Source organism: Babylonia areolata, chromosome 9 (assembly GCF_041734735.1).
Source record: "Babylonia areolata isolate BAREFJ2019XMU chromosome 9, ASM4173473v1, whole genome shotgun sequence".
NCBI classification, from domain to species: domain Eukaryota; kingdom Metazoa; phylum Mollusca; class Gastropoda; order Neogastropoda; family Buccinidae; genus Babylonia; species Babylonia areolata.
In genome coordinates this window covers 3,247,760-3,272,599 of record NC_134884.1, presented here as the reverse complement: position 1 = coordinate 3,272,599, position 24,840 = coordinate 3,247,760, and the positions used below count along the sequence as shown (strand labels likewise).

The 24,840-nt window shown below is 45.4% G+C and overlaps 1 protein-coding gene across 2 annotated transcripts in view; it reads left to right on the top strand.

The window, feature by feature from the left end:
- LOC143285997 (protein virilizer homolog) overlaps window positions 1-24,840 on the top strand; it is a 78,140-nt gene that overhangs the window by 16,835 nt on the left and 36,465 nt on the right. Inside the window, exons 8-22 of one of the 2 annotated variants that reach the window (XM_076593487.1) lie at window positions 174-248; window positions 1,379-1,474; window positions 2,808-2,953; window positions 4,277-4,356; window positions 5,720-5,880; window positions 6,989-7,198; window positions 10,403-10,491; window positions 12,361-12,562; window positions 13,830-13,930; window positions 15,581-15,761; window positions 16,595-16,712; window positions 19,010-19,183; window positions 19,723-19,866; window positions 22,191-22,403; window positions 24,526-24,611. In XM_076593487.1, coding sequence (XP_076449602.1) covers window positions 174-248; window positions 1,379-1,474; window positions 2,808-2,953; window positions 4,277-4,356; window positions 5,720-5,880; window positions 6,989-7,198; window positions 10,403-10,491; window positions 12,361-12,562; window positions 13,830-13,930; window positions 15,581-15,761; window positions 16,595-16,712; window positions 19,010-19,183; window positions 19,723-19,866; window positions 22,191-22,403; window positions 24,526-24,611 — 2,076 coding nt within the window. Of the gene's footprint in view, window positions 1-173; window positions 249-1,375; window positions 1,475-2,807; window positions 2,954-4,276; window positions 4,357-5,719; window positions 5,881-6,988; window positions 7,199-10,402; window positions 10,492-12,360; window positions 12,563-13,829; window positions 13,931-15,580; window positions 15,762-16,594; window positions 16,713-19,009; window positions 19,184-19,722; window positions 19,867-22,190; window positions 22,404-24,525; window positions 24,612-24,840 lie in introns of both variants that reach the window. The other variant, XM_076593486.1, reaches the window with a different exon arrangement.

Genomic DNA, 24,840 nt, shown 5'->3' with positions numbered 1-24,840 from the left:
TTGCAGTTGTACCATATAGTTGTATATGTTCTCTCGTTGCTTCTTTTCACTGACTTTTAACTACATTACATCAGTAGCTAGGCTAGCAAAATATGTTTCCAGCATTACGTTGTATACAGTTGTACTTGACAGCATAGTGATTATGGGAAAATAAATGTTGCTGTGATTTACAGGAGGAAGAGGATGGCTACGAGGATATCTCCTCTGATGACGAATTGAATGATGGGGAAGAAAGCGAACTGATCCGGGTAAGTGAAGTGATTCCTGGTTTTTCTTTGGTTTTTTGTTGGGTTTTTTTATTATAATTTTTTTTGTCTTTCTTCTCTCTTTTAATCCCAATTGAACTATATAATTATATGACCTGGTTGGAGACATAAGGTGACAAAAAACAAGAACGCCATAGGATCGACAGACAGAAAATACGAAAAAAAAAAAAAACTTAGCCGTCTGAAGAGCACAGGAACAGGAGTCATGATGGCTGCCGGAAAAAGAGGGCGCTAGTCAGGGGGGCAAGGGGGAGGTTACCTACTTCTGGGAGGTTATCGGCCGTAGCTACTTTCGTTTTCTCCGCATAGGCGGATAGTAGTTTGCACAGGACAGGAATGTCAGACCCCTGCCGGAGTCTGCACTAGTTGGGTCACGGTAAGTATGTTACTTAAACATAATTTCAGATAGAAAATTTCCTTTTCTGATTATGACACTGTTGATTACACCATAGTTGTAATGCGGGTAATAGTGATGATAATGATGATGATGAAATAATAATAGGTGTAATATTACACACACTGTACGGTGACCCACTGGTGCGGACTGAGGCAGGACTCGGATTCCTTGTCCTGTGCAAACTGTAATAATTATGATGATATTTACGTCAACCACAAAAATGACAATATAAATTATAAGTATTTATTCAGTGCTGAATCTTGTGCGGAGACCGTTCAAAAGTGACACAGAGATAAGAGGATATAAAACCAAGGAAAAAAAACAAAACAACATTCTCATCAACGATTCTGGTATTTAAAATCTTTTCATTGCATTGTGTAGTTTTTACCTGAACTGCATCATGGGTATTTTGCTGATGAAAAAGTAAGATTTAAAAGAGGGCGCTAGCTAGCGGGACAAAGGGGAGGTTACCTACTTCCGGGAGGTTATCGGCCATAGTCGCTCTCTTTTTCTCCGCATAGGCAGATAGTAGTTTGCACAGGACAGGAAAGTCAGACCCCTGCCGGAGTCTGCACTAGTTGGGTCACAGTAAGTATGTTATTTAAACGTAATTTTAGATAGAAAATTTCCTATTTGATGTGTGTTTGACATGTGTTTTGTTCAGACATTGTAACGTGTTGATGTGTGCATGGTTTGTGCTTTCTGTGGCCAGCAGCGGACCTTGGAGTTCCCGGAGGAGATGACGGAGGACACGTGGTCGTTCTCCACCACCATGTTCAACCCACTGCAGTCCTACCTCGTTCCTTTGGCGGTCAGTGACACACTGCTGGCTCTGTCGTCTTCATCATTTGGGTTATCAGTGACAGGCTGCTGACTGTCGTCTTCATCATTTGGGTTATCAGTGACACACTGCTGGCTCTGTCGTCTTCATCATTTGGGTTATCAGTGACAGGCTGCTGACTGTCGTCTTCATCATTTGGGTTATCAGTGACAGGCTGCTGACTGTCGTCTTCATCATTTGGGTTATCAGTGACAGGCTGCTGGCTCTGTCGTCTTCATCATTTGGGTTATCAGTGACACGCTGCTGGCTGTGTTATCTTCATCATTTGGGTTATCAGTGACACACTGCTGGCTGTCGTCTTCATCATTTGGGTTATCAGTGACACGCTGCTGACTGTCATCTTCATCATTTGGGTTATCAGTGACACACTGCTGGCTCTGTCGTCTTCATCATTTGGGTTATCAGTGACACACTGCTGGCTGTCGTCTTCATCATTTGGGTTATCAGTGACAGGCTGCTGGCTCTGTCGTCTTCATCATTTGGGTTATCAGTGACACGCTGCTGACTGTCGTCTTCATCATTTGGGTTATCAGTGACACACTGCTGGCTCTGTCGTCTTCATCATTTGGGTTATCAGTGACACGCTGCTGGCTGTCGTCTTCATCATTTGGGTTATCAGTGACACGCTGCTGGCTGTGTTATCTTCATCATTTGGGTTATTGTGTTGTTTTGTATCACTTTAAAAAAAAAAAAAAATTGTAAAGGGCTTTGGCAAAATTATATGATTATATAAATAGAATTATTATTATTATTATTGTCACAGTAGATTTCTCTGTGTGAAATTGGGGCTGCTGTCCCTTGGGAGAGTGCGTCGCTACAAAGCAGCAGTTGCTCCTTTTTTTTCTTTTCTTTTTATTTTTCTGTCTGCAAGTGTGTGTGTGTTTTACTATCAAAGATTTTTCTGCAGAATTTTGCCTGGGAGAGCTCTTTTGTTGATGAGGCACTGTATGGGATTTTCATTTGATAAAAAAAAAAAAAATTCATGATATTATTTTGCCTGTTGTTTCTTCTCTTTATTGTGTTTTATTTTTAAGGTTTTATTAATCGAGGAATTTAATTCTTTGCTTGATTTTGTTGTCATTTTTTGTTGGTCTAAACTTTGTGCACCATTATTTGTTTGGAAATACAAGGAAACACATCCTTGCCTACGGCAGATGTTTTGAGACCCATCAGTAAGTTGTGAAGAATGAATTTTTTGTTTAAATCCAACAATTGTTCTTGATAACATGTCTGTATATAAATGTGACTTGCACCAGTATATATGTTGGAAAATAACAAGGACACACACCCTTGCCCACGACAGATGTTCCGAGACCCGTCGATGACGGCGTTTGAGGTGGAGGTGTGTGCCTACAGCCAGCTGTCTGAGGAGGATCGTCAGCGACCAGCAGAGGCCCAGGGTCTGTTGGCCATCATGGAGCAGTTCGCCAAGGCTGACCACAACGACAAGTGAGTGATTCGCATGTGTCCTGCCACCCATGAAACGTGGGGGAAATGTTGGCAGTATGGTCAAGACGCTCATCTGCCAATGCAGAGAATCCTTGAGGGTCTGGGTTATTCTTCTTCTGCGTTCACTCTTATGCACACGAGTGGGCTTTTACCTGTATGACTGTTTTTACCCCGCCATGTAGGCAGCCATACTCCGTTTTCGGGGGTGTGCATGCTGGGTATGTTCTTGTTTCCATAACCCACCGAACGCTGACATGGATTACAGGGATTACAGGATCTTTAACGTGCGTATTTGATCTTCTGCTTGCATATACACATGAAGGGGGTTCAGGCACTAGCAGGTCTGCACATATGTTGACCTGGGAGATCGTAAAAATCTCCACCCTTTACCCACCAGGCGCCGTCACCGTGATTCGAACCCGGGACCCTCAGATTGACAGTCCAATGCTTAAACCACTCGGCTATTGCGCCCGTCAGGTCTGGGTTATGAATCCCCCAGAAAACGGAGTATGGCTGCCTACACGGCGGGGTAAAAACGGTCATACACGTGAAAGCCCACTTGTTGACATAGCAGTGAAGGTGTGAGCTGCAGCCCACGAACAGAGAAGACGACGAAGAATCCCGCTCTCTCCCTTTTTTCCCAAATCAAACTGAGCGTCTGGTTGTCAGGATGAGATGATAAAGTTAGGTCCCTATGTGCAGCACAAACTTGGCGCACTGAAAAAGAACCCATGGCAGTGAGAGTATTGTCCTTTGGAAAAATTCTGTGGAAGAAATCTATTCTGATAGGTGCACAAATATATATGCGTGCACTCAAGGCCTGGCATAGCGCGTTGGGTTATGCTGCTGGTCAGGCATCTGTCTGGCAGATGTGGTATAGAGTATGTGGATTTGTTTGAAAGCTGGAACACCTCCTTGAGAAACTGAAGACATGAAACGTTGTGGATTGTGAGTTAAGATTATTTTTTTACCTCAAGGTCTGACTAAGCGCGTTTGGGTAACACTTCTGGTCAGGCATCTGCTTAGCAGATGTGGTTTGGTGTATATTGATTTGTCTGAATGCAGTGACACCTTGAGCAACTGAACCGAACGGAATGAAAATTGAAGTGTCATGTTCTATGTATCATTGAGCGTTTGTGTTTCGTGTTTGTTAGAAATAGCCTTGCATGTTGTTACTGTATTGTACTTGTGATGCAGTTGCCAAGTGTGTCTAAAGCAGACATTCTGATATAATGATGTATATCTCTGTGAGTGTGTGTGTGTGCATGACATTACTTTCAACTTTTCGGTTTTAATGTGTATATATATCTGTCTGTGTTGCAGGTGGGTGACAGCCTTGGAAGCAGTGGCACCATTGTTGAACAAGGGTCTGTCGTACCTTCTCCATGTGGACAAAAAGAAACGTAAGTAGTGCTCCTCAGCACCCGTTTCTCCTAGAAAACACAGTTGGTTCTTTCGAGTTTGTTGGATGACGGCAAGATCTATCTCACATCCGGGCAGAATCTAACTCACACAGTTGGTTCTTTCAAGTTTGTTTGATGACGGCAAGATCTATTTCACATCCGGGCAGAATCTAACTCATGTGGAATCATTACACGGCAGTTATTCTGCTTGTTGTAAATTCCGCTTATATTTTACAGATATTTTTTCACAAACACGTCGGACCTTTTTTCAAATATGATCTTAACACTTATCTATTCAAACAGTAATTTAAACTGTAGGTCTTGAACCTCTGTTGTCTTTGTGCGTGTTCTTGCGCGCTGTGGTGTGCGTGTGTGTGTGTGCGTGTGTGCGCTTTTACATGTGTGTGTGTGGAGGGAGGGGGGAAGGAGGGGGTGACGGTGCTGTGAGGTGGGGGAGGTGTGTTAGTTGTGAGTGGTGTCAGACTTTCATACTTCTTGCAAGTCTGTATCTTTGGTATCCTTTCTTCATGCTTCTGTGCCTGGCCAAAATGTATTGTTAAACAGGCTTAGAGCGAAAAGGTTAGTGCTGTGAAAACACTCAATATTATGATGATTACGCCCCTGATAATGAAGTGGAGATCGGTAAGTGGTGATGCCACAGGTGTGGTGAAGGTGTAGTGATGATCACATTATGATAACGACATGCATAATGAATTGATGATCACATTATGATAACGACATGCATAATGAATTGATGATCACATTATGATAACGACATGCATAACGAATTGATGATCACATTATGATAACAAAATGCATGAGGTGGTGATCATGGTTATGATAACGACAGTGACATGCCTAACGAAGCAGTCGGCAGTGAGTGATGACGGTACAGGTGTGGTGTTGTGATGATCACATTATGGTAACGGAATGCGTGAGGTGGTGATCATGGTTATGATAACGACAGTGACATGCCTAACGAAGCAGTCGGCAGTGAGTGATGACGGTACAGGTGTGGTGTTGTGATGATCACATTATGATAACGGAATGCGTGAGGTGGTGATCATGGTTATGATAACGACAGTGACATGCCTAACGAAGCAGTCGGCAGTGAGTGATGACGGTACAGGTGTGGTGTTGTGATGATCACATTATGGTAACGGAATGCGTGAGGTGGTGATCATGGTTATGATAACGACAGTGACATGCCTAACGAAGCAGTCGGCAGTGAGTGATGACGGTACAGGTGTGGTGTAGTGATGATCACATTATGATAACGACATGCATGAGGTGGTGATCATGGTTATGATAACGACAGTGACATGCCTAACGAAGCAGTCGGCAGTGAGTGATGACGGTACAGGTGTGGTGGACACCCTGAGGGAGTGGACGATGGAGGGGCTGAGCGAAGACAAGGCCATGCAGCAAGCCGAGGCCACCTTCAAGGTGCGGCACCTCAAGATGGGCATCCACCTGGCCACCGCTCTCCTCACCTGTGAGCCGGCGGTCTCCATGGTCCTCGTGGTGAGTGGGGGCTGGGTCCAGGGGAGGGGAGGTGGGTTCGAATCCTCTGTTGTTGTTTGTGGATAACGTCTCTGTGTGCGTGTATGTGTGTGTCTGTGTGGGATTTAGCTGCCTTAGATGCTGGTCTTTCCAATTTGCTGATTGATGCCATGTAGGCTTTTCAATTGGCTGGGCTTATTGCGCCAGTGAGTCACAGTGAGCACGTTAGATTAAATCTGATTTTATGGCAGGGCCGAGAAAACGCGGATCGCATCGAGTCCATTCGCGGATCGATAAAAATGGCATTAAAGGCAGCACTGACCTGAGTGTGGGGCAACAAACCTCTAGAAGTCACCAGAGGAGGTGCAGGAGGTGGTGGAGGTCTGGAGTCGACCGGAGGGAGCGGAGGAAGTGGAGGAGGCAGCGGGTTGGCGTTGTTGAGAGGGCCAGGAGTAGAGGGCCCAGAGTGTCAGCGAATCGATTGCGATCACGCCTTAATTTTAGCCTGATCACCCAATCGAGCTATATAATTATGTGACCTGGTTGAAAACATAATTTGCCAAAAAACAAGAACGCCAGAGAATCGACAGACAGACAGAAAATATGAAAAAACTTAGCCGTATGAAGAGCACAGGATCAGGAGTCAAGATGGCTGTCGGAAAAAGAGAGCGCTAGTCAGGGATACACAGGGGAGGTAACCTACTTAGAGAGGTTATTGGCCGTAGCTACTTTCGTTTTCTCCGCATAGGCAGATAGTAGTTTGCGCAGGACAGGAATATCAGACCCCTGCCGGAGTCTGCACTAGTGAGTCACAGTAAGTATGTTACTTAACTCACTCAGTACGGCCAGTCCTCTCTTCTCCTCCACACAGACCCCTCGGATGTCCAGTGGGTGTCTGAATGACCCAACCTTTATCTTCCATCGTCAGAATTGTGATATTCTTTGTCAACATTCACCTCTTCAGTATAAGAGCCTTCCGCTTGTAATATTTTGATGATGGTAATTGGGGTGAAACGCTGTTAACGTCGTCTCTTTCGCCGTTCGTATGGAGAGAGTTAAACGTAATTTTCGGAAGAAAATTTCCTTTTAGGGGCGTGGGGAATATTTCCTTTTCTCCTTTTTACCCCAGGCAGCAGGAGTGCAGTCAAGGCTGGTGGACCTGCTGGAGTCGAAGTGCATGGCGTTCAGCATCCGCCTGCTGATCCTGAAGGCCCTGGACGCCTCCCTCAGGTTCGCCAACGGCGTCCGCTGGTTCCTGGGTTCGCACCCCCAGCAGGGCAAGGTGAAGGACCAGCCCTCCGCCTACCAGAGGATTGTGCAACTGATGAGCAACAAACAGGTGGGTTGGCGAAGTACAGGTGTGTTCTTCTCCCAACAAACAGGTGAGGTAGCAAAATGCAGGCGTTTTCTTCTCCCAACAAACAGGCGAGTTAGCATAATACAGGCGTTTTCTTCTCACAACAAACAGGTGAGTTGGCGAAGTATAGGCGTGTTCTTCTCACGACAAACAGGTGGGTTGGCGAAGTACAGGTGTGTTCTTCTCACAACAAACAGGTGGGTTGGCAAAGTACAGGTGTGTTCTTCTCACAACAAACAGGTGGGTTGGCAAAGTACAGGTGTGTTCTTCTCACAACAGACAGGTGGGTTGGCAAAGTACAGGTGTGTTCTTCTCCCAACAGACAGGTGGGTTGGCAAAGTACAGGTGTGTTCTTCTCACAACAGACAGGTGGGTTGGCAAAGTACAGGTGTGTTCTTCTCCCAACAAACAGGTGGGTTGGCAAAGTACAGGTGTGTTCTTCTCACAACAGACAGGTGGGTTGGCAAAGTACAGGTGTGTTCTTCTCACAACAAACAGTTGGGTTGGCAAAGTACAGGTGTGTTCTTCTCACAACAGACAGGTGGGTTGGCGAAGTACAGGTGTGTTCTTCTCACAACAGACAGGTGGGTTGGCAAAGTACAGGTGTGTTCTTCTCACAACAGACAGGTGGGTTGGCGAAGTACAGGTGTGTTCTTCTCACAACAAACAGGTGGATTGGCAAAGTACAGGTGTGTTCTTCTCCCAACAAACAGGTGGGATGGCAAAGTACAGGTGTGTTCTTCTCACAACAAACAGGTGAGTTAGCAAAATACAGGTGTGTTCTTCTCACAACAAACAGGTGAGTGTGTTACTAAAAATCTACCAGAGGATAGTACAGTTCATGAGCAACAGACAGGTAAGTGTGCACTACAAATCTACCAGAGGATCGAACAACTCATGAGCAATTAACAGGTGAGTGTGTACTACAAATCTACCAGAGGATCGAACAACTCATGAGCAATTAACAGGTGAGTGTGTACTACAAATCTACCAGAGGATCGTACAACTCATGAGCAATTAACAGGTGAGTGTGTACTACAAATCTACCAGAGGGTCATACAGTTCATGAGCAACGAACAGGTGAGTGTGTACTACAATCTACCAGAGGATCGTACAGTTCATGAGCAACAGACAGGTGAGTGTGTTACTACAAATCTACCAGAGGATCGTACAACTCATGAGCAATTAACAGGTGAGTGTGTACTACAAATCTACCAGAGGATTGTACAATTCATGACCAACAGACAGGTGAGTGTGTACTACAATCTACCAGAGGATCGTACAGTTCATGAGCAACAGACAGGTGAGTGTGTTACTACAAATCTACCAGAGGATCGTACAACTCATGAGCAACAAACAGGTGAGTTAGCAAAATACAGGTGTGTTCTCAGGTGAGTGTGTAGTACAGGTCTGTTCGTCTTGTTCCAGTAGGCGTAATGGTTATTTGATATGACTGTGCGCTGACTGTTGGTAATTTCATGTGACTGTGCACTGACAGCTTTTCTGAGTTTGCTCTATCTTTGTTTGGACAACTTTTCAGCAGAATTTATAAATGGATCGGTTCATATATATAATGGCAGAGATTTGACAAGAAACACGCTCAGAGTAGACAAAGAAGACTAAAGTAAATAATGGGTGTAATTATAAAACCAAATATATCTTGTAAACTTGCAAAAATAGTCACCGAAATTGTTCAAAATCCCTTCGTCCAGACAGCGATTTCCACCACGAAATTTTAGCCTTTTGGTGACCTGGAAAAAACAGGAAATGGAGATGCGAATGCGCACGTGTTTCTTGCTAGAAATAACTAGGGATCCTCCATGAAATTCAGACGAAATTGGTTCTGCAAACTCTCCGTAATGTTACAGCTGGCCCAGTGGTTATTTCATGTGACTGAGCATTGACTGGTGGTGTTTCAACTGGCCCAGTGGTTATTTCATGTGACTGAGCATTGACTGGTGGTGTTTCAACTGGCCCAGTGGTTATTTCATGTGACTGTGTTACAGCTGGCCCAGTGGTTATTTCATGTGACACTGTTACAGCTGGCCCAGTGGTTATTTCATGTGACTGTGTTACAGCTGGCCCAGTAGTTATTTCCTGTGACTGTGTTACAGCTGGCCCAGTGATTATTTCATGTGACTGTGTTACAGCTGGCCCAGTGGTTATTTCCTGTGACTGTGTTACAGCTGGCCCAGTGGTTATTTCATGTGACTGTGTTACAGCTGGCCCAGTGGTTATTTCCTGTGACTGTGTTACAGCTGGCCCAGTGATTATTTCATGACTGTGTTACAGCTGGCCCAGTGGTTATTTCCTGTGACTGTGTTACAGCTGCCCCAGTGGTTATTTCATGTGACTGTGTTACAGCTGGCCCAGTGGTTATTTCCTGTGACTGTGTTACAGCTGGCCCAGTGGTTATTTCCTGTGACTGTGTTACAGCTGGCCCAGTGGTTTTTTCATGACTGTGTTACAGCTGGCCCAGTGGTTATTTCCTGTGACTGTGTTACAGCTGGCCCAGTGGTTATTTCATGACTGTGTTACAGCTGGCCCAGTGGTTATTTCATGTGACTGTGTTACAGCTGGCCCAGTGGTTATTTCATGTGACTGTGTTACAGCTGGCCCAGTGGTTATTTCATGTGACTGTGTTACAGCTGGCCCAGTGGTTATTTCATGTGACTGTGTTACAGCTGGCCCAGTGGTTTTTTCATGTGGCTGTGTTACAGCTGGCCCAGTGGTTATTTCCTGTGACTGACTGTGTTACAGCTGGCCCAGTGGTTATTTCATGTGACTGACTGTGTTACAGCTGGCCCAGTGGTTATTTCCTGTGACTGACTGTGTTACAGCTGGCCCAGTGGTTATTTCCTGTGACTGACTGTGTTACAGCTGGCCCAGTGGTTATTTCATGTGACTGACTGTGTTACAGCTGGCCCAGTGGTTATTTCCTGTGACTGACTGTGTTACAGCTGGCCCAGTGGTTATTTCCTGTGACTGACTGTGTTACAGCTGGCCCAGTGGTTATTTCATGTGACTGACTGTGTTACAGCTGGCCCAGTGGTTATTTCCTGTGACTGACTGTGTTACAGCTGGCCCAGTGGTTTTTTCATGACTGTGTTACAGCTGGCCCAGTGGTTATTTCATGTGACTGTGTTACAGCTGGCCCAGTGGTTATTTCATGTGACTGTGTTACAGCTGGCCCAGGTGATGATGGGGATGAACAGCCTGCTGCACAAAGCTCACACCTATGAAACCTTCATGAAGCTGAGAGCCGCCATTGACCAGTCAGTGACACTGCCAGCCTGTCTGTCTGCTGTCCATTTTCAGACCTCTGTCTTTCTCTCTGTCTCTGTCTTTCTCTCTGTCTTTCTCTCTGTCTCTGTCTTTCTCTCTGTCTCTGTCTGTCTTTCTCTCTGTCTCTGTCTTTCTCTCTGTCTCTGTCTTTCTCTCTGTCTTTCTCTCTGTCTCTCTGTCTCTGTCTTTCTCTCTGTCTCTGTCTTTCTGTTCATCTCTGGCTCCGTCTGCCTTTGTCCGTCTTTCTGTCTCACCCTCACTCTCTTTCAACTTAATGAGCCCTGTACTTTTTACCTGTGAAACATTTAGTGTGTATTGTTCAGTTATCTTCTCTTTTATAATGACACTTGAGATGATATTTGAATTGAATGGAATTCGCTAACATTTAGCCATGAAATCAAACAAGAGTGAAGACAAGCCGCATGCAGCAAAATAAGGCCAAATGAATATGCTTGATAGCCAAAAAAAGCGTAAGACGAGACAGAGCGTAAACCTGACAAGATGGCGTGGAGAGCCTTGGCCAAAGGAATGATTCAGCGCTTATAGCTTTTAGAGGTGTTTGATTGGCTAAGAGCGGACCGGGCAAGTCTTTTCACTGTTAGCCGCACGAAATTTGGCCAAGCAGAGCAAACCGATAGGCCTAGTTTGTATCAGTTTGACATGGTACAGTATATGTATCACCAAACATGGAGTATAATACAAACTCCTCCTTTTAATTTTATTACTGGAATTTATAAACAATAGATAGATATGTTAAGAGCGATAAGAAGAAAAAGGAACAGGGAAAGAGTCACTGTGCCCTTGTTATCCCTGGTGATCAGAGAAATCGTCATGATTTTGATGTATGAATTTGTTTGAAACATTTTCATGACCACTGAAGAAAAGACACACACACACACACACACACACACACACACACACACACACACACACACAGACACACACACACACACACACACACACACAGACACACACACACACACACACACACACACACACACACACACACAAAAGCAAAGAAAACAAAACAACAAAAATGAGTGCAATGAAGATCAGACCATTGAAATAGAGGAAACCAAATTATTCCATATTCAGAGTCACTAACACCCCTGCCCCCCCACACAAGCCCCCCGCCCCCCGCACCCCCCCCCCCCCCCCCACACACACACACCGACCCCCACCCTCCCTAAAAAAAAGGTTTTTGAAATTATACAATAATGTTAATAATGATAATGTACATTTATATAGCGCCCTTTCTCTCTAAGAGCTCAGGGCGCTTTACATGAAAGAAAAATATTACAAGTTACATGAAACATTCATGACCACTCTTTCTCAAAAAAAATCCCTCCCCCCTCTCCCCCCTCTCCCCTCCACACACACTGTCCCCCTCCCACTCTGCATACATCCAAAGTGAGCTGATATGGGTGGTGTTGGAGAACAAGGAAGCTGAGAGTGATTATAGATAGGTTTTAAAAAGAAGAGTTTTTAGTGACAGTATCATGAAAGCTACATATCATTTTGCAGAATTCAAGATTTTGTTTGTGTGTTTGTATGTGTGTGTGCGTGTGCATGTGTGTTTTGCATATGTGTGTGTTTGTTGTGTGTGTGTGTGTGTTTGCGTGTGTGTGTGTATGTTGTGTGTGTGTGTGTGTGTGTTTGCGTATGTGTGTGTATGTTGTGTGTGTGTGTTTGCGTATGTGTGTGTATGTTGTGTGTGTGTGTGTTTGCGTATGTGTGTGTATGTTGTGTGCGTGTGTGTTTGCATATGTATGCGTATGTTGTGTGTGTGTATGTTTGCGTATGTATGTGTATGTTGTGTGCGTGTGTGTCTGCGTATGTGTGTATGTGCATGCGTGCAGTGTTCTGGACAGCCTGCCGTCGGTGGAAGAGGAGGACGGGGGTGGTGGCGGGGGGAAGGGGGTGGGTGGAGGAGAGGAGGGGGGGGAGGAGGAGCTGGATCACCCTGAGGGGGTGGTGCCTGTGGAGGAGGAGGATGTGGACACCATCGTGGCCTGTCTGGACGAGATCTACAGGCTGCTGGTGCTGCCTCACCACCTCATTGTGAGTTCTCTGTGTGTGTGTGTGTGTGAATAGAATAGAATAGATTTTATTGTCATGAAACCGTAAGGTTTATAAGACACAAGTGTAATGGTAAATGAATGAATGAATGAAAAAAAACCACAATTAATCAATCAGGTAATGCAGTAAATTGCAGCAGCATTCATAAACAAATTTTCCTAATCTTGTTTGTATATATTCATCAAATGTTAGCATCACCTGACTGGGAATATTTCCTGTGTTATTCGAATTTTTAAATTTTGTGTGTGTGTGGTGTGTGTGTGTGTGTGTGTGTGTGTGTGTAGTTTGTATGTGTGTGTAGTTTGTATGTGTGTGTGTTGGCCTGTCTGGTCTCGCACTGCCTTACATCTCATTTTGAGATATCTGTGTGTGGTGTGTGTGTGTGTGGTGTGTGTGTGTGTGTTTTGTGTGTGTGTGTGTGTGTGTGTGTGTTGGCATGTCTGGACAAGATCTTCTGCCTACAATATTGTGAAATCTTTTTTAAACCTTTTCATTTCTTTGTCCTTTTTTTTTCTATTACACACATGCAGTACAGGTTATAGTTTTGAGAAAGAAAAAAAATAGGGAGGGAAACGAAAAACACAAATTCGTTTGAAAAAAAAAAAAAAAAAAGAGGAAGGGGGGTATGTGTTCATTCGACGAAAAGGGGAAAAAAGAGTAAATTTTTTTCATGCAGTACATGATCTCTTTGAATGCTTTGACATGTGCATGTCTTTGTGGTGTGTATCTGAAGTTTGTATCGTGAGTCACATGACCACATGACAGGCACAACAGCTGAGTGGTTCAAGTGTAGGACTTTCAATCTGAGGGTCCCGGGGTTCGAATCCCAGTCACAACACCTGGTGGGTAAAGGGTGGAGGTTTTTCTGATCTCCCAGGTCAGCATATGTGCAGACCTGCTAGTGCCTGAACCCCCTTCGTGTATAGGCATGCAGAAGATCAGAAATGCACATAAAAGATCCCGTAATCCATGTCAGTGCTTGGTGGGTTATGGAAACGATAATATACCCGGCATGCAACCTCCCCCAACCCCCAACTCCCACCCCCCCACCCTCAGAAAAGTGAATATGGCTGCCTATGTGGCTGGGGTAAAGATGGTCATACACATAGAAGCCCGCTCATGTATATGAGTGAATGTGGTAATCCAGCCCACAAACAAAGAAGAAGAACACACGACAGCGTGGCCATTTCTGTAGAGAGAGACCAGAGTTGACTTGGAGTTGACTAGGCTTGTTTGTTTTCTTCACCAGAGTCAGCCAAAAACCCTGCTTCCTGTGAAGTCCTTGTCAGAGAAGTCTGCCGTCAAGCCTGCAGAAATCTACCCTTCCTTGTTCAGACTTGCCTATCATTGGTGGGTACCCCTCACTTCTGGCTGGCTGGCTGTCTGCCTCTGTGTCTGTTCGGCACGTTTGTCTGTGGAGCTGTTCAGTTGTGACCCTTGGTTTTTCTTGACGATTGTTATGGCTTGTTTTGGCGGTATTAGTATTGTTGATTACAAACATAATATCACTATGTTTTTAACGTTTTCATATGTAGGAGTAGTTATGTTAATATGAATTTCTGTATCAGCAGTTTGGCAGTTTATTTTATTTTATTTGTTTTATTTTTAGTCAGTTTTTTTGCCTCTGCACTCAACCAGGGGTATTTTATGTTACGCCGTGTAATTCACTCATCATCAGCATCAGTATCATTTCAGGCGTAGTCTGCACACACATCAATATATCGTTAATGTTGTCATCATAGCCAGTGTTTATTTACTCTGTGTAATTCACTCTTCATCAGCGTCAGTATCATTTCAGGCGTAGTCTGCACACACATCAATATATCCTTAATGTTGTCATCATAGCCAGTGTTTATTTACTCTGTGTAATTCTCTCTTCATCAGCGTCAGTATCATTTCAGGCGTAGTCTGCACACACATCAATATATCGTTAATGTTGTCATCATAGCCAGTGTTTATTTACTCTGTGTAATTCTCTCTTCATCAGCGTCAGTATCATTTCAGGCGTAGTCTGCACACACATCAATATATCCTTAATGTTGTCATCATAGCCAGTGTTTATTTACTCAGTGTAATTCTCTCTTATCAGTGTCAGCATCATTACTGTTACATTACTGTTGTTGCTGGCACACACTCGGAGCAGAATATGTCCGCATTGCCAAGTGTACCTGGGTCACAAGGAATATGGGGAGGAGGGTGGTGTACATGAAGGATATTAACGTGTATCTGAAATCTTTTGCAGAAGGATTTTCAACGTATATGTATAAAGTGCATGTGCACGCCCACAGTCACATTTATGCATGCCTCCTACCTTTCACAAACACACATTCACAGTATATTAGCACATATGCTCACTTGAATATATGTCATTTGTTATTTACGGGTGGGGCTGATGACTAGATCTGTATACAGTTGAACGGTATCAGTATATCATTACTGTTGTTTTGTGCACACTGTCACCTGTTGGTGTGCCTGTTTGTGAGAGTATCATTACTGCTGTTACCAGTATCAACATATCAACAGTATCAACATCCAATAATTCTGGTGTCCCGCAAATACTGTACCTGCACCTATTGTTGAGAGAACCCGAGGTAGAGGGCCCTTACACTTAAGATTGCGCCATAATTTTAGCTCGATTGGCCAAACGAGCTAAGTAAGTTTGTGACCTGATACAAGTCTTCGTCAGATACAAAACATGAGTGTCAAAGAATTGATAGACAGACAGAAATATGAAAAAAAAACTTAGCTGCATGAAGAGCACAGGATCAGGAGTCAAGATGGCTGCCGGAAAAAGAGGGCGCTAGTCAGGGATGCACAGGGGAGGTAACCTACTTCCGGAGGTTATCGGCCGTAGCTACTTTTGTTTTCTCTGCATAGGCGGGTAGTAATTTGCATAGGACAGGAATCAGACCCCTGCCGGAGTCTGCACTAGTGGGTCACTTTAAGTGTGTTTACTTGAACGTAATTTTAGGAAGAAAATTTCCTGTTTTGTGCACATAGTCGCCTGTTGGAGTGCCTGTTTGTGCTGCTGGCGACGGGGGCGACGGCCTCTCAGGCGTCCATCTTTGTGGCCACGCGGCGCATCATCCACATCCTGCTGCAGTCACAGGAGGGACTACTCTTCTTCAGCACCCGCCCTGACACCACCAACGGCATCATTCGCTCCCTTGTCCAGATGACGGTACGTCACGCGCCCTGTGTGCAGGGTGTTTCTCTTGGATTTTTTTTTTTTTTTAGTGGGGGTTGGGTGGAGGGTGGGGGAGTTTAATTGGGGAGGTTTTGTTTGTTTTATTTTGTTGTGGGTTTTTTTTTTTTTTTTTTTTTGTAGGGGTAAGGGGAGTTATTTTGGGGAAGGGTTATGGGTTGTTTGTTTTTTGTTTGGGGGAGGGTTGAGGAGGTGTGGGGTGGGGGGTTATTTGGGGAGGTTCTGTTTGTTTTATTTTGTTGGGGTTTTTATGGGAGTTTTTTTTGGGGGGGTGGGGGTGGGGGGTTGTTTTGTTTTGTTTTGTTTTGGGGGGAGGGTTATGGGTTTTTTCGTTGTTGTTTTTGTTGTTGTGTTTTTCTTTGTGATCTGCTACATAAAAGAAAAGGAAAATGGTACATATATTGTACATTTTGATCATTGAATTCCATTTTGCTTTTTCTGATGTTCATTGTATCAGTTAGATATTTTGCAAGGGCAGTAAGGTTTTAGGTTGGGTTGGGTTTTTTTTTCTTGGTTTAAAAAAAAAAAAAAAAGATGATGTAGAGGTATTTGGTTATTTCAGTTTTTGTTACAAGGTATCAGATCATGTGGACTGATCCATATACGCTGCACCATTTCTGCTTGATTTTTTAATTTTTTTAATTTTTATTTTTTAAAGATATGAGAGGATAAGTGAAAGTCTGACCTGTGCACAGAGAAGTTGAGGCATTGAGAGCCTGCCAAATGGTGGGGGGTGGGGGGGGGGGTGCCATGTTTTGACGCCTCGTTGAGAAACTGAGAAGTGTATTGAAGCGGTGAGGTGGGTGCAGGACGAGGCGTGCGAGGAGTCAGGTGAGGACATGGTGGCCAGGCAGCTGGGGCTGGAGATGGTGTACCACCTGCACACCTTGCAGCACGTCGACCAGCTGACCGAGTACCACAAGAAAGGTCAGTTCTCTCTCACCTGTCTGTCACCTGTAGTGTCGTTTCCACCTGTAATTACCACCTTGCGGCACGTTGACAGCTGATGGAGTACCATAAGAAAGGTCAGTTCTCTCTCACCTGTGTGTCACCTGTAGTGTCGTTTCCACCTGTAATTACCACCTTGCAGCACGTCGACCAGCTGACCGAGTACCACAAGAAAGGTCAGTTCTCTCTCACCTGTGTGTCACCTGTAGTGTCGTTTCCACCTGTAATTACCACCTTGCAGCACGTCGACCAGCTGACTGAGTACCACAAGAAAGGTCAGTTCTCTCTCACCTGTCTGTCACCTGTAGTGTCGTTTCCACCTGTAATTAACACCTTGCAGCACGTTGACAGCTGATGGAGTACCATAAGAAAGGTCAGTTCTCTCTCACCTGTGTGTCACCTGTAGTGTCGTTTCCACCTGTAATTACCACCTTGCAGCACATTGACAGCTGATGGAGTACCACAAGAAAGGTCAGTTCTCTCTCACCTGTGTGTCACCTGTAGTGTCGTTTCCACCTGTAATTACCACCTTGCAGCACGTTGACCAGCTGACCGAGTACCACAAGAAAGGTCAGTTCTCTCTCACCTGTGTGTCACCTGTAGTGTCGTTTCCACCTGTAATTACCACCTTGTAGCACGTCGACCAGCTGACTGAGTACCACAAGAAAGGTCAGTTCTCTCTCACCTGTCTGTCACCTGTAGTGTCGTTTCCACCTGTAATTAACACCTTGCAGCACGTTGACCAGCTGATGGAGTACCACAAGAAAGGTCAGTCCTCTCTCACCTGTGTGTCACCTGTAGTGTCGTTTCCACCTGTAATTACCACCTTGCAGCACGTTGACCAGCTGACCGAGTACCACAAGAAAGGTCAATCCTGTCTCACCTGTTATGTCTTATCACCTGTCTGTCACCTGTAGTATCATTTCCACCTGTAATTACCACCTGCACACATTGCAACTTGTCGACCAGCTGACCGAACACCATAAAAAAGGTCATTTCTCTCTCTCTCACCTGTCTTGTCACCTGTAGTTTCATTTCCACCTGTAGTTACCACGTGTACACCTTGCAGCACGTTGACTGAAGTTTCCTCTTATTAACATTGTTTTCCAGTTCCTTTCCCCATGGAACTCGCAGCCATACACATTGCCTGTAGTGGGGGGAGACACTCTCCACTTGTTAACTATTTCACTGGCAAGTTTCTGTGTGAAAAACACTCCCCATCTCCAAATATTTTAGACGTGAAGCTCTCAGTCTCAGGTTTCAGTTTGTGGCAAAACACCACAGTGGACTTGTTCATTTCAAACTTAGTCATGGGGCAAAAGTTAGTCATTGTTCTATTGGCGGGGAAACTGCCTGCAGCTGTCAAGCATTGTTACAATGTGAAAAATGGTCTCATCAATATAACCCCTTGATGCGGACAAAAGTTGCCTATGGTGGTGCACTGTCTTGTCAACAAAAGTTGCCTATGGCGGTGCACTGTCTTGTCAACAAAAGTTGCCTATGGCGGTGCACTGTCTTGTCAACAAAAGTTGCCTATGGCGGTGCACTGTCTTGTCAGCAAAAGTTGCCTGTGGCGGTGCACTGTCTTGTCAGCAAAAGTTGCCTATGGCGGTGCACTGTCTTGTCAGCAAAAGTTGCCTATGGCGGTGCACTGTCTTGTCAACAAAAGTTGCCAAACGGTGGTGAAAAAGTTAACAATCCGCACACTAGACTGGGCCCTATGTGCGATGCATCCGTGGTGGCGGCCGTGACATCGGATCACGCGACCCCCTACGTGGCATGCCTCGACCGTCTCGGATCCAATGGTGACTGAGGCGCGTAGGGATGCCCTCCCCTGGTGTAGGGAGGAAGGTGGACCACTAGGGGACACGCTCGCCCATACGCGTGCACCCCTCTCCTTGTCCAGAGCACCGGATCCAAGGGAGGCAAACAAGAATGCCAGAGAATCGACAGACATGCAGAAAATACAAAAAAAACTTAGCCGTATGAAGAGCACAGGAACAGGAGTCATGATGGCTGCCGGAAAAAGAGGGCGCTAGCCAGCGAGACAAAGGGGAGGTTACCTACTTCCGGGAGGTTATCGGCCGTAGTTGCTTTCGTTTTCTCCGCATAGGCGGATAGTAGTTTGCACAGGACAGGAATGTCAGACCCCTGCCACAGTCTGCACCAGCTGGGTCACGGTAAGTATGTTATTTAAAGGTAATTTTAGATAGAAAATTTCCTTTTCCCCCGACTCCTTTCCCCATGTGACTCACTGCTGTCCCTGCTTCCTGCAGTGGGGGAGGCACTGCCGGTGGATGACGCAGAGCCCTTGGGCATCCTGCACAGCCTGTTCTCGATGACCTTCACCCCTGGCCTGCGGGACTGTGTCATGGGTCGTCACGCCATCGCCCACGTCTTCAGCCTGGCCAACAACTTCTCTGTGCTCCTGCCCTTTGTGCAGTCCACCGGTGAGATTGTGGTGGTGGTGGTGGTGGTGGTGTGCTGGTGTTGGTATGCTGGTGGTGGTGGTGGTGGTGGTGGTGGTGGTGTGGTGGTGGTGTTGTGCTGGTGGTGGTATGCTGGTGGTGGTGGTGGTGGTGGTGGTGTGCTGGTGTTGTGGTGGTGTTGTGGTGGTGGTGGTGGTGTGGTGGTGGTGGTGGTGGTGTGATGGTGGTGGCTGGTGGTGTGCTGGTGGTGGTGGTGCTGTGCTGGTGGTGGTGGTGTTGTGCTGGTGGTGGTGGTGTTGTGTTTGTGGTGGTAGTGTTGTGCTGGTTGTGGTCGTGTTGTGATGGTGGTGGTAGTGTTGTGCTGGTGGTGGTAGTGTGGTGGTGGTGGTATTGTGCTGGTGGTGGTGGTGTTGTGCTGGTGGTGGTCAAAACAGCAGGAGAGGATTGGGCCCCCTCCCTTCTTTCCTCTGCCGAACTGTAGACACAGTAGATAAGAATTCCCCGCCCTGATAGCTGTGGGACCTTTAACCTTAACCCTGTGTGTGGGTGGGGGGGGTCAGGTGACGAGGCGAGGGACGCGGCACAGCGGAAGTCTGTGTGTTGGGGGTACGCCACGCAGCTGATCAACCTGATCGTCATCCACGCTGAGAGCACACACATCATGGAGAAATTTGGCGCTCGCCTCCTGACCATCAGTGAAAACAGTGGGTCATGGCTGTGTGACAGTGTGTGTGTGTGTGTGTGTGTGACTCTGTGAGTGTTTTGTGTGTGTATGTGTTTTGTTATGTTGTTGTTTTTTGTGTTTTTATTTCTTGTGTGTGTGTGTGAGATGTCTTTAGTGTGTTTGCTGGTATGGCTGATGGGGTGGTGATATAATTATGATGATTTATTGTGTATGCTGCCTTTCTATGTCACACATGCTCAGCTCTATGGTACGATGTTAAAAAAAAAAAAAAAAAAAGAATGACAAAAAAAGAGATGTGTAAAGCATGTATTTGAACACTAAAACGAAAAATTGCATGCATTTATAGCTATGCACTTACATTCAGCTGAACACTCAAACACTAATTTGTGTTCATACACGCACACACACACACAAAATCATCACACAGTACACAACACTCATCATACATTCATGTTTGCAGCAAGTTTGGGCAAAGCCACTGATGGCAGGCCCGTGATGAGCAGCATGAAAGTAAACCCTGTTCAATACAGTACAACACAGTACAATACAATACAATACAAAACAGTAAAGTACCATATATTTCCATACAGTATCACACAGCAGAATACAGCTCAAAGCAATACATTTTTATTTATCTGATTGGCAGTTTTCTGTGCAGTTATTACAGAAATCGTTTACTCCCACTCGTTTCCCCTCAACCCCTCCCCCTCCCGTTTTGTCATACTTTGAGTATTAAGATACACTATTTTATCATACTTTGTTTGAGTATTAATATGCACTGTTTTATCATACTTTGTTTGAGTATTAAGATACACTGTTTTATCTTACTTTGTTTCAGTATTAAGATACACTATTTTATCTTACTTTGTTTCAGTATTAAGATAACACTATTTTATCTTACTTTAAGTATTAAGATACACTATTTTATCTTACTTTGTTTCAGTGTTTCAGTATTAAGATACACTATTTTATCTTACTTTAAGTATTAAGATACACTATTTTATCTTACTTTGTTTCAGTATTAAGATACACTGTTTTATCTTACTTTGTTTCAGTATTAAGATACACTATTTTATCTTACTTTGTTTCAGTATTAAGATAACACTATTTTATTTTATCTTTAAGTATTAAGATAGACTATTTTATCTTACTTTGTTTCAGTATCAAGATACACTATTTTATCTTACTTTGTTTCAGTATTAAGATACACTATTTTATCTTACTTTAAGTATTAAGATACACTATTTTATCTTACTTTGTTTCAGTATTAAGATACACTATTTTATCTTACTTTGTTTCAGTATTAAGATACACTATTTTATCTTACTTTGTTTCAGTATCAAGATACACTATTTTATCTTACTTTGTTTCAGTATTAAGATACACTATTTTATCTTACTTTAAGTATTAAGATACACTATTTTATCTTACTTTGTTTCAGTGTTAAGATACACTATTTTATCTTACTTTGTTTCAGTATTAAGATACACTATTTTTGGTCAATCAAGTGGTCCCTGAACCCCGGCCACAAACTTTTCAGCAAAAATCATTCACTCCCACCTGAGACCATGAATCACACATCTCTCCCACACTGTCTCTCTGTGTTCACAGACACGACAAACAGCAAGCTGTCACACTGTCTCTGTGTGTGTTCCCCAGACACGACAAACAGCAAGCTGTCACACTGTCTCTCTGTGTGTTCCCCAGACACGACAACCAGCAAGCTGTCACACTGTCTCTGTGTGTGTTCCCCAGACACGACAACCAGCAAGCTGTCACACTGTCTCTGTGTGTTCCCCAGACACGACAACCAGCAAGCTGTCACACTGTCTCTGTGTGTCCCCAGACATGACAAACAGCAAGCTGTCACACTGTCTCTGTGTGTCCTCAGACACAACAAACAGCAAGCTGTCACACTGTCTCTGTGTGTCCTCAGACACGACAAACAGCAAGCTGTCACACTGTCTCTGTGTGTGTCCTCAGACACGACAAACAGCAAGCTGTCACACTGTCTCTCTGTGTTCACAGACACGACAAACAGCAAGCTGTCACACTGTCTCTCTGTGTTCACAGACACGACAAACAGCAAGCTGTCACACTGTCTCTCTGTGTTCACAGACACGACAAACAGCAAGCTGTCACACTGTCTCTCTGTGTTCACAGACACGACAAACAGCAAGCTGTCACACTGTCTCTGTGTGTCCTCAGACATGACAAACAGCAAGCTGTCACACTGTCTCTGTGTGTCCTCAGACACGACAAACAGCAAGCTGTCACACTGTCTCTGTGTGTCCTCAGACATGACAAACAGCAAGCTGTCACACTGTCTCTGTGTGTCCTCAGACACGACAAACAGCAAGCTCTCACAGCTGCAGGAGTGGCTGGCGCCGGTGAAGAAGCTGACGACGTACGGGGTGGAGGAGGTGGGGGTGATGGTGACGCTGCTGAAGGCGGCCGCGGAGGAGGTGACCAAGATGCCCCCCACCCTCATCTCCACCCTGAGGCTGCTGCATGGGCTGGCCGTGCCACCCTCATACCTCACTGCTCTGGACGATGGTATGCTGTTTATTCCGGGTGTTTTTTTGGGGTGGGGGGTTGTTGGGAAGGGATGGGTACATTGCAGCCTCACTGCTCTGGACGATGGTATGCTGTTTATTCCGGGTGTTTTTTGGGGGTGGGGGGTTGTTGGGAAGGGATGGGCACCTTGCAGCCTCACCACTCTGGATGATGGTATGCTGTTTATTTGGGGTGTTTTTTTGGGGGGGGGTTGTTGGGAAGGAATGGGCACCTTGCAGCCTCACTGCTCTGGACGATGGTATGCTGTTTATTCTGGGTGTTTTTTTGGGGTGGGGGGTTGTTGGGAAGGGATGGGCACCTTGCAGCCTCACTGCTCTGGACGATGGTATGCTGTTTATTCTGGGTGTTTTTTTGGGGTGGGGGGTTGTTGGGAAGGGAGGGGCACCTTGCAGCATCACCGCTCTGGATGATGGTATGCTGTTTATTTGGGGTGGTTTTTTTTTGGGGGGGGGGGGTTTGTTGGGAAGGGATGGGTACCTTCCAACCTCAGCGCTCTGGACAATGGTATGCTGTTTATTACGGGTGTTTTTTGGGGTGTGGGGGGTTGTTGGGAAGGGATGGGTACCTTCCAACCTCAGCGCTCTGGACAATGGTATGCTGTTTATTTGGGGTGTTTTGGGGGGGTGCGGGGTTGTTGAGAAGGGATGGGCACCTTGTAGCCTCACCACTCTGGACGATGCTATGCTGTTTATTTGGGGTGTTTTTTGGGGGTGGGGGGTTGTTGGGGAAGGATGGGTACCTTCCAGTCTCACCGCTCTGGACGATGGTATGCTGTTTATTTGGGGTGTTTTTGGGGGGTGCGGGGTTGTTGGGGAGGGAGGGGCACCTTCCAGCATCACCGCTGTGGACGATGGTACCATGTTTATCCAGGTGGTTGGGAGTGTGGGTGGGGAGGGAGGTGCTGGGGGGTGGGGCGGTTGTGTGGCTGTTATTGTACGGATAGGGGTGTTTTTTGTTTTGGGGGGGAAGTGTGTGTGTGTGTGTGTGTGTGTGTTTTGTGTGGTTGGTGATGTTTTCATTTTTGTAGGGGAAGTGTGTGCCAGTGTTGGTTTTGTGAGCTGGGCTGTGCTTGTTTTGGAGAGAGCGTGTGGTTGTGTGTTGTTGGTGCTGGTCATGTTTAGTTGACTTTATGAGGGGGGGGGGGGGGGTGCTGGGGGTGGGGGCGGGAGGCATGGTGTGTGTGGGTGTCTGTTGTTGGTGTGTCTCATTGTTTAAACATCTTTTCCCGATAGCGATTTTTTTTTTTTTTTGTGGGGGGGGGGGGGGGGGGGGAATGGGGGGATAATATGTGTGTATATTTATCTGTAATGACTACCTACCAAGTTAAACCGATCTCTCAGTCAAAGAAGGCTACTCACTTGCATAGCTTTTTGTCGGTGATCTGGCCGGCTTCTTCAGTGCAACTGCTGTTAGAGAACTATCTGTTTGTAATCCTCCATTCCTCAAAAGGGGTGGAAGGTAATTAAAAAAAAAAGTCTGATGAGTGTTAGTGTATTTGTGTATGTATATGTGTGTGTGTATTTGTATTTGTATTTCTTTTTATCACATCAGATTTCTCTGTATGAAATTCGGGCTGCTCTCCCCAGGGAGAGCACGTCGCTACACTACAGCGCCACCCATTTTTTTGTATTTTTTTCCTGCGTGTAGTTTTATTTGTTTTTCCTATCGAAGTGGATTTTTCTACAGAATTTTGCCAGGAACAACCCTTTTGTTGCTGTGGGTTCTTTTACGTGCGCTAAATGCATGCTGCACACGGGACCTCGGTTTATCATCTCATCCGAATGACTAGCGTCCAGACCACCACTCAAGGTGTAGTGGAGGGGGAGAAAATATCGGCGGCTGAACCGTGATTCGAACCAGCGCACTCAGATTCTCTCGCTTCCTAGGCGGACGCGTTACCTCTAGGCCATCACTCCACTGAGTACATGCACTTGAATAGATACGTTTTTGAAGGAAAGAGAAGCAAAAAATGGGCAAGGAAACTTTGACGAAGTGAACAACATTACGGAATAAAATTGACTGAGTGCGCAAGCAACTGAGAAATAAAAACATAGAATGTCTGATATGTGTGTGCGTGTGTGTGTGTGTGTGTGTGTTTCAGAGTTCCCTTCCCCTCTGTACCACAACTATGTTCTGGTGGAGCTGTACAGTGCTGACTGCTTCCCTGTCTTTGTGGCCATTCTGCAGGTAAATCACCACACCTTTCTGCAGGTAAACCACCACACCTTTGTGGCCATTCTGCAGGTAAACCACCACACCTTTGTGGCCATTCTGCAGGTAAACCACCACACCTTTGTGGCCATTCTGCAGGTAAACCACCACACCTTTGTGGCCATTCTGCAGGTAAACCACCACACCTTTGTGGCCATTCTGCAGGTAAACCACCACACCTTTCTGCAGGTAAACCACCACACCT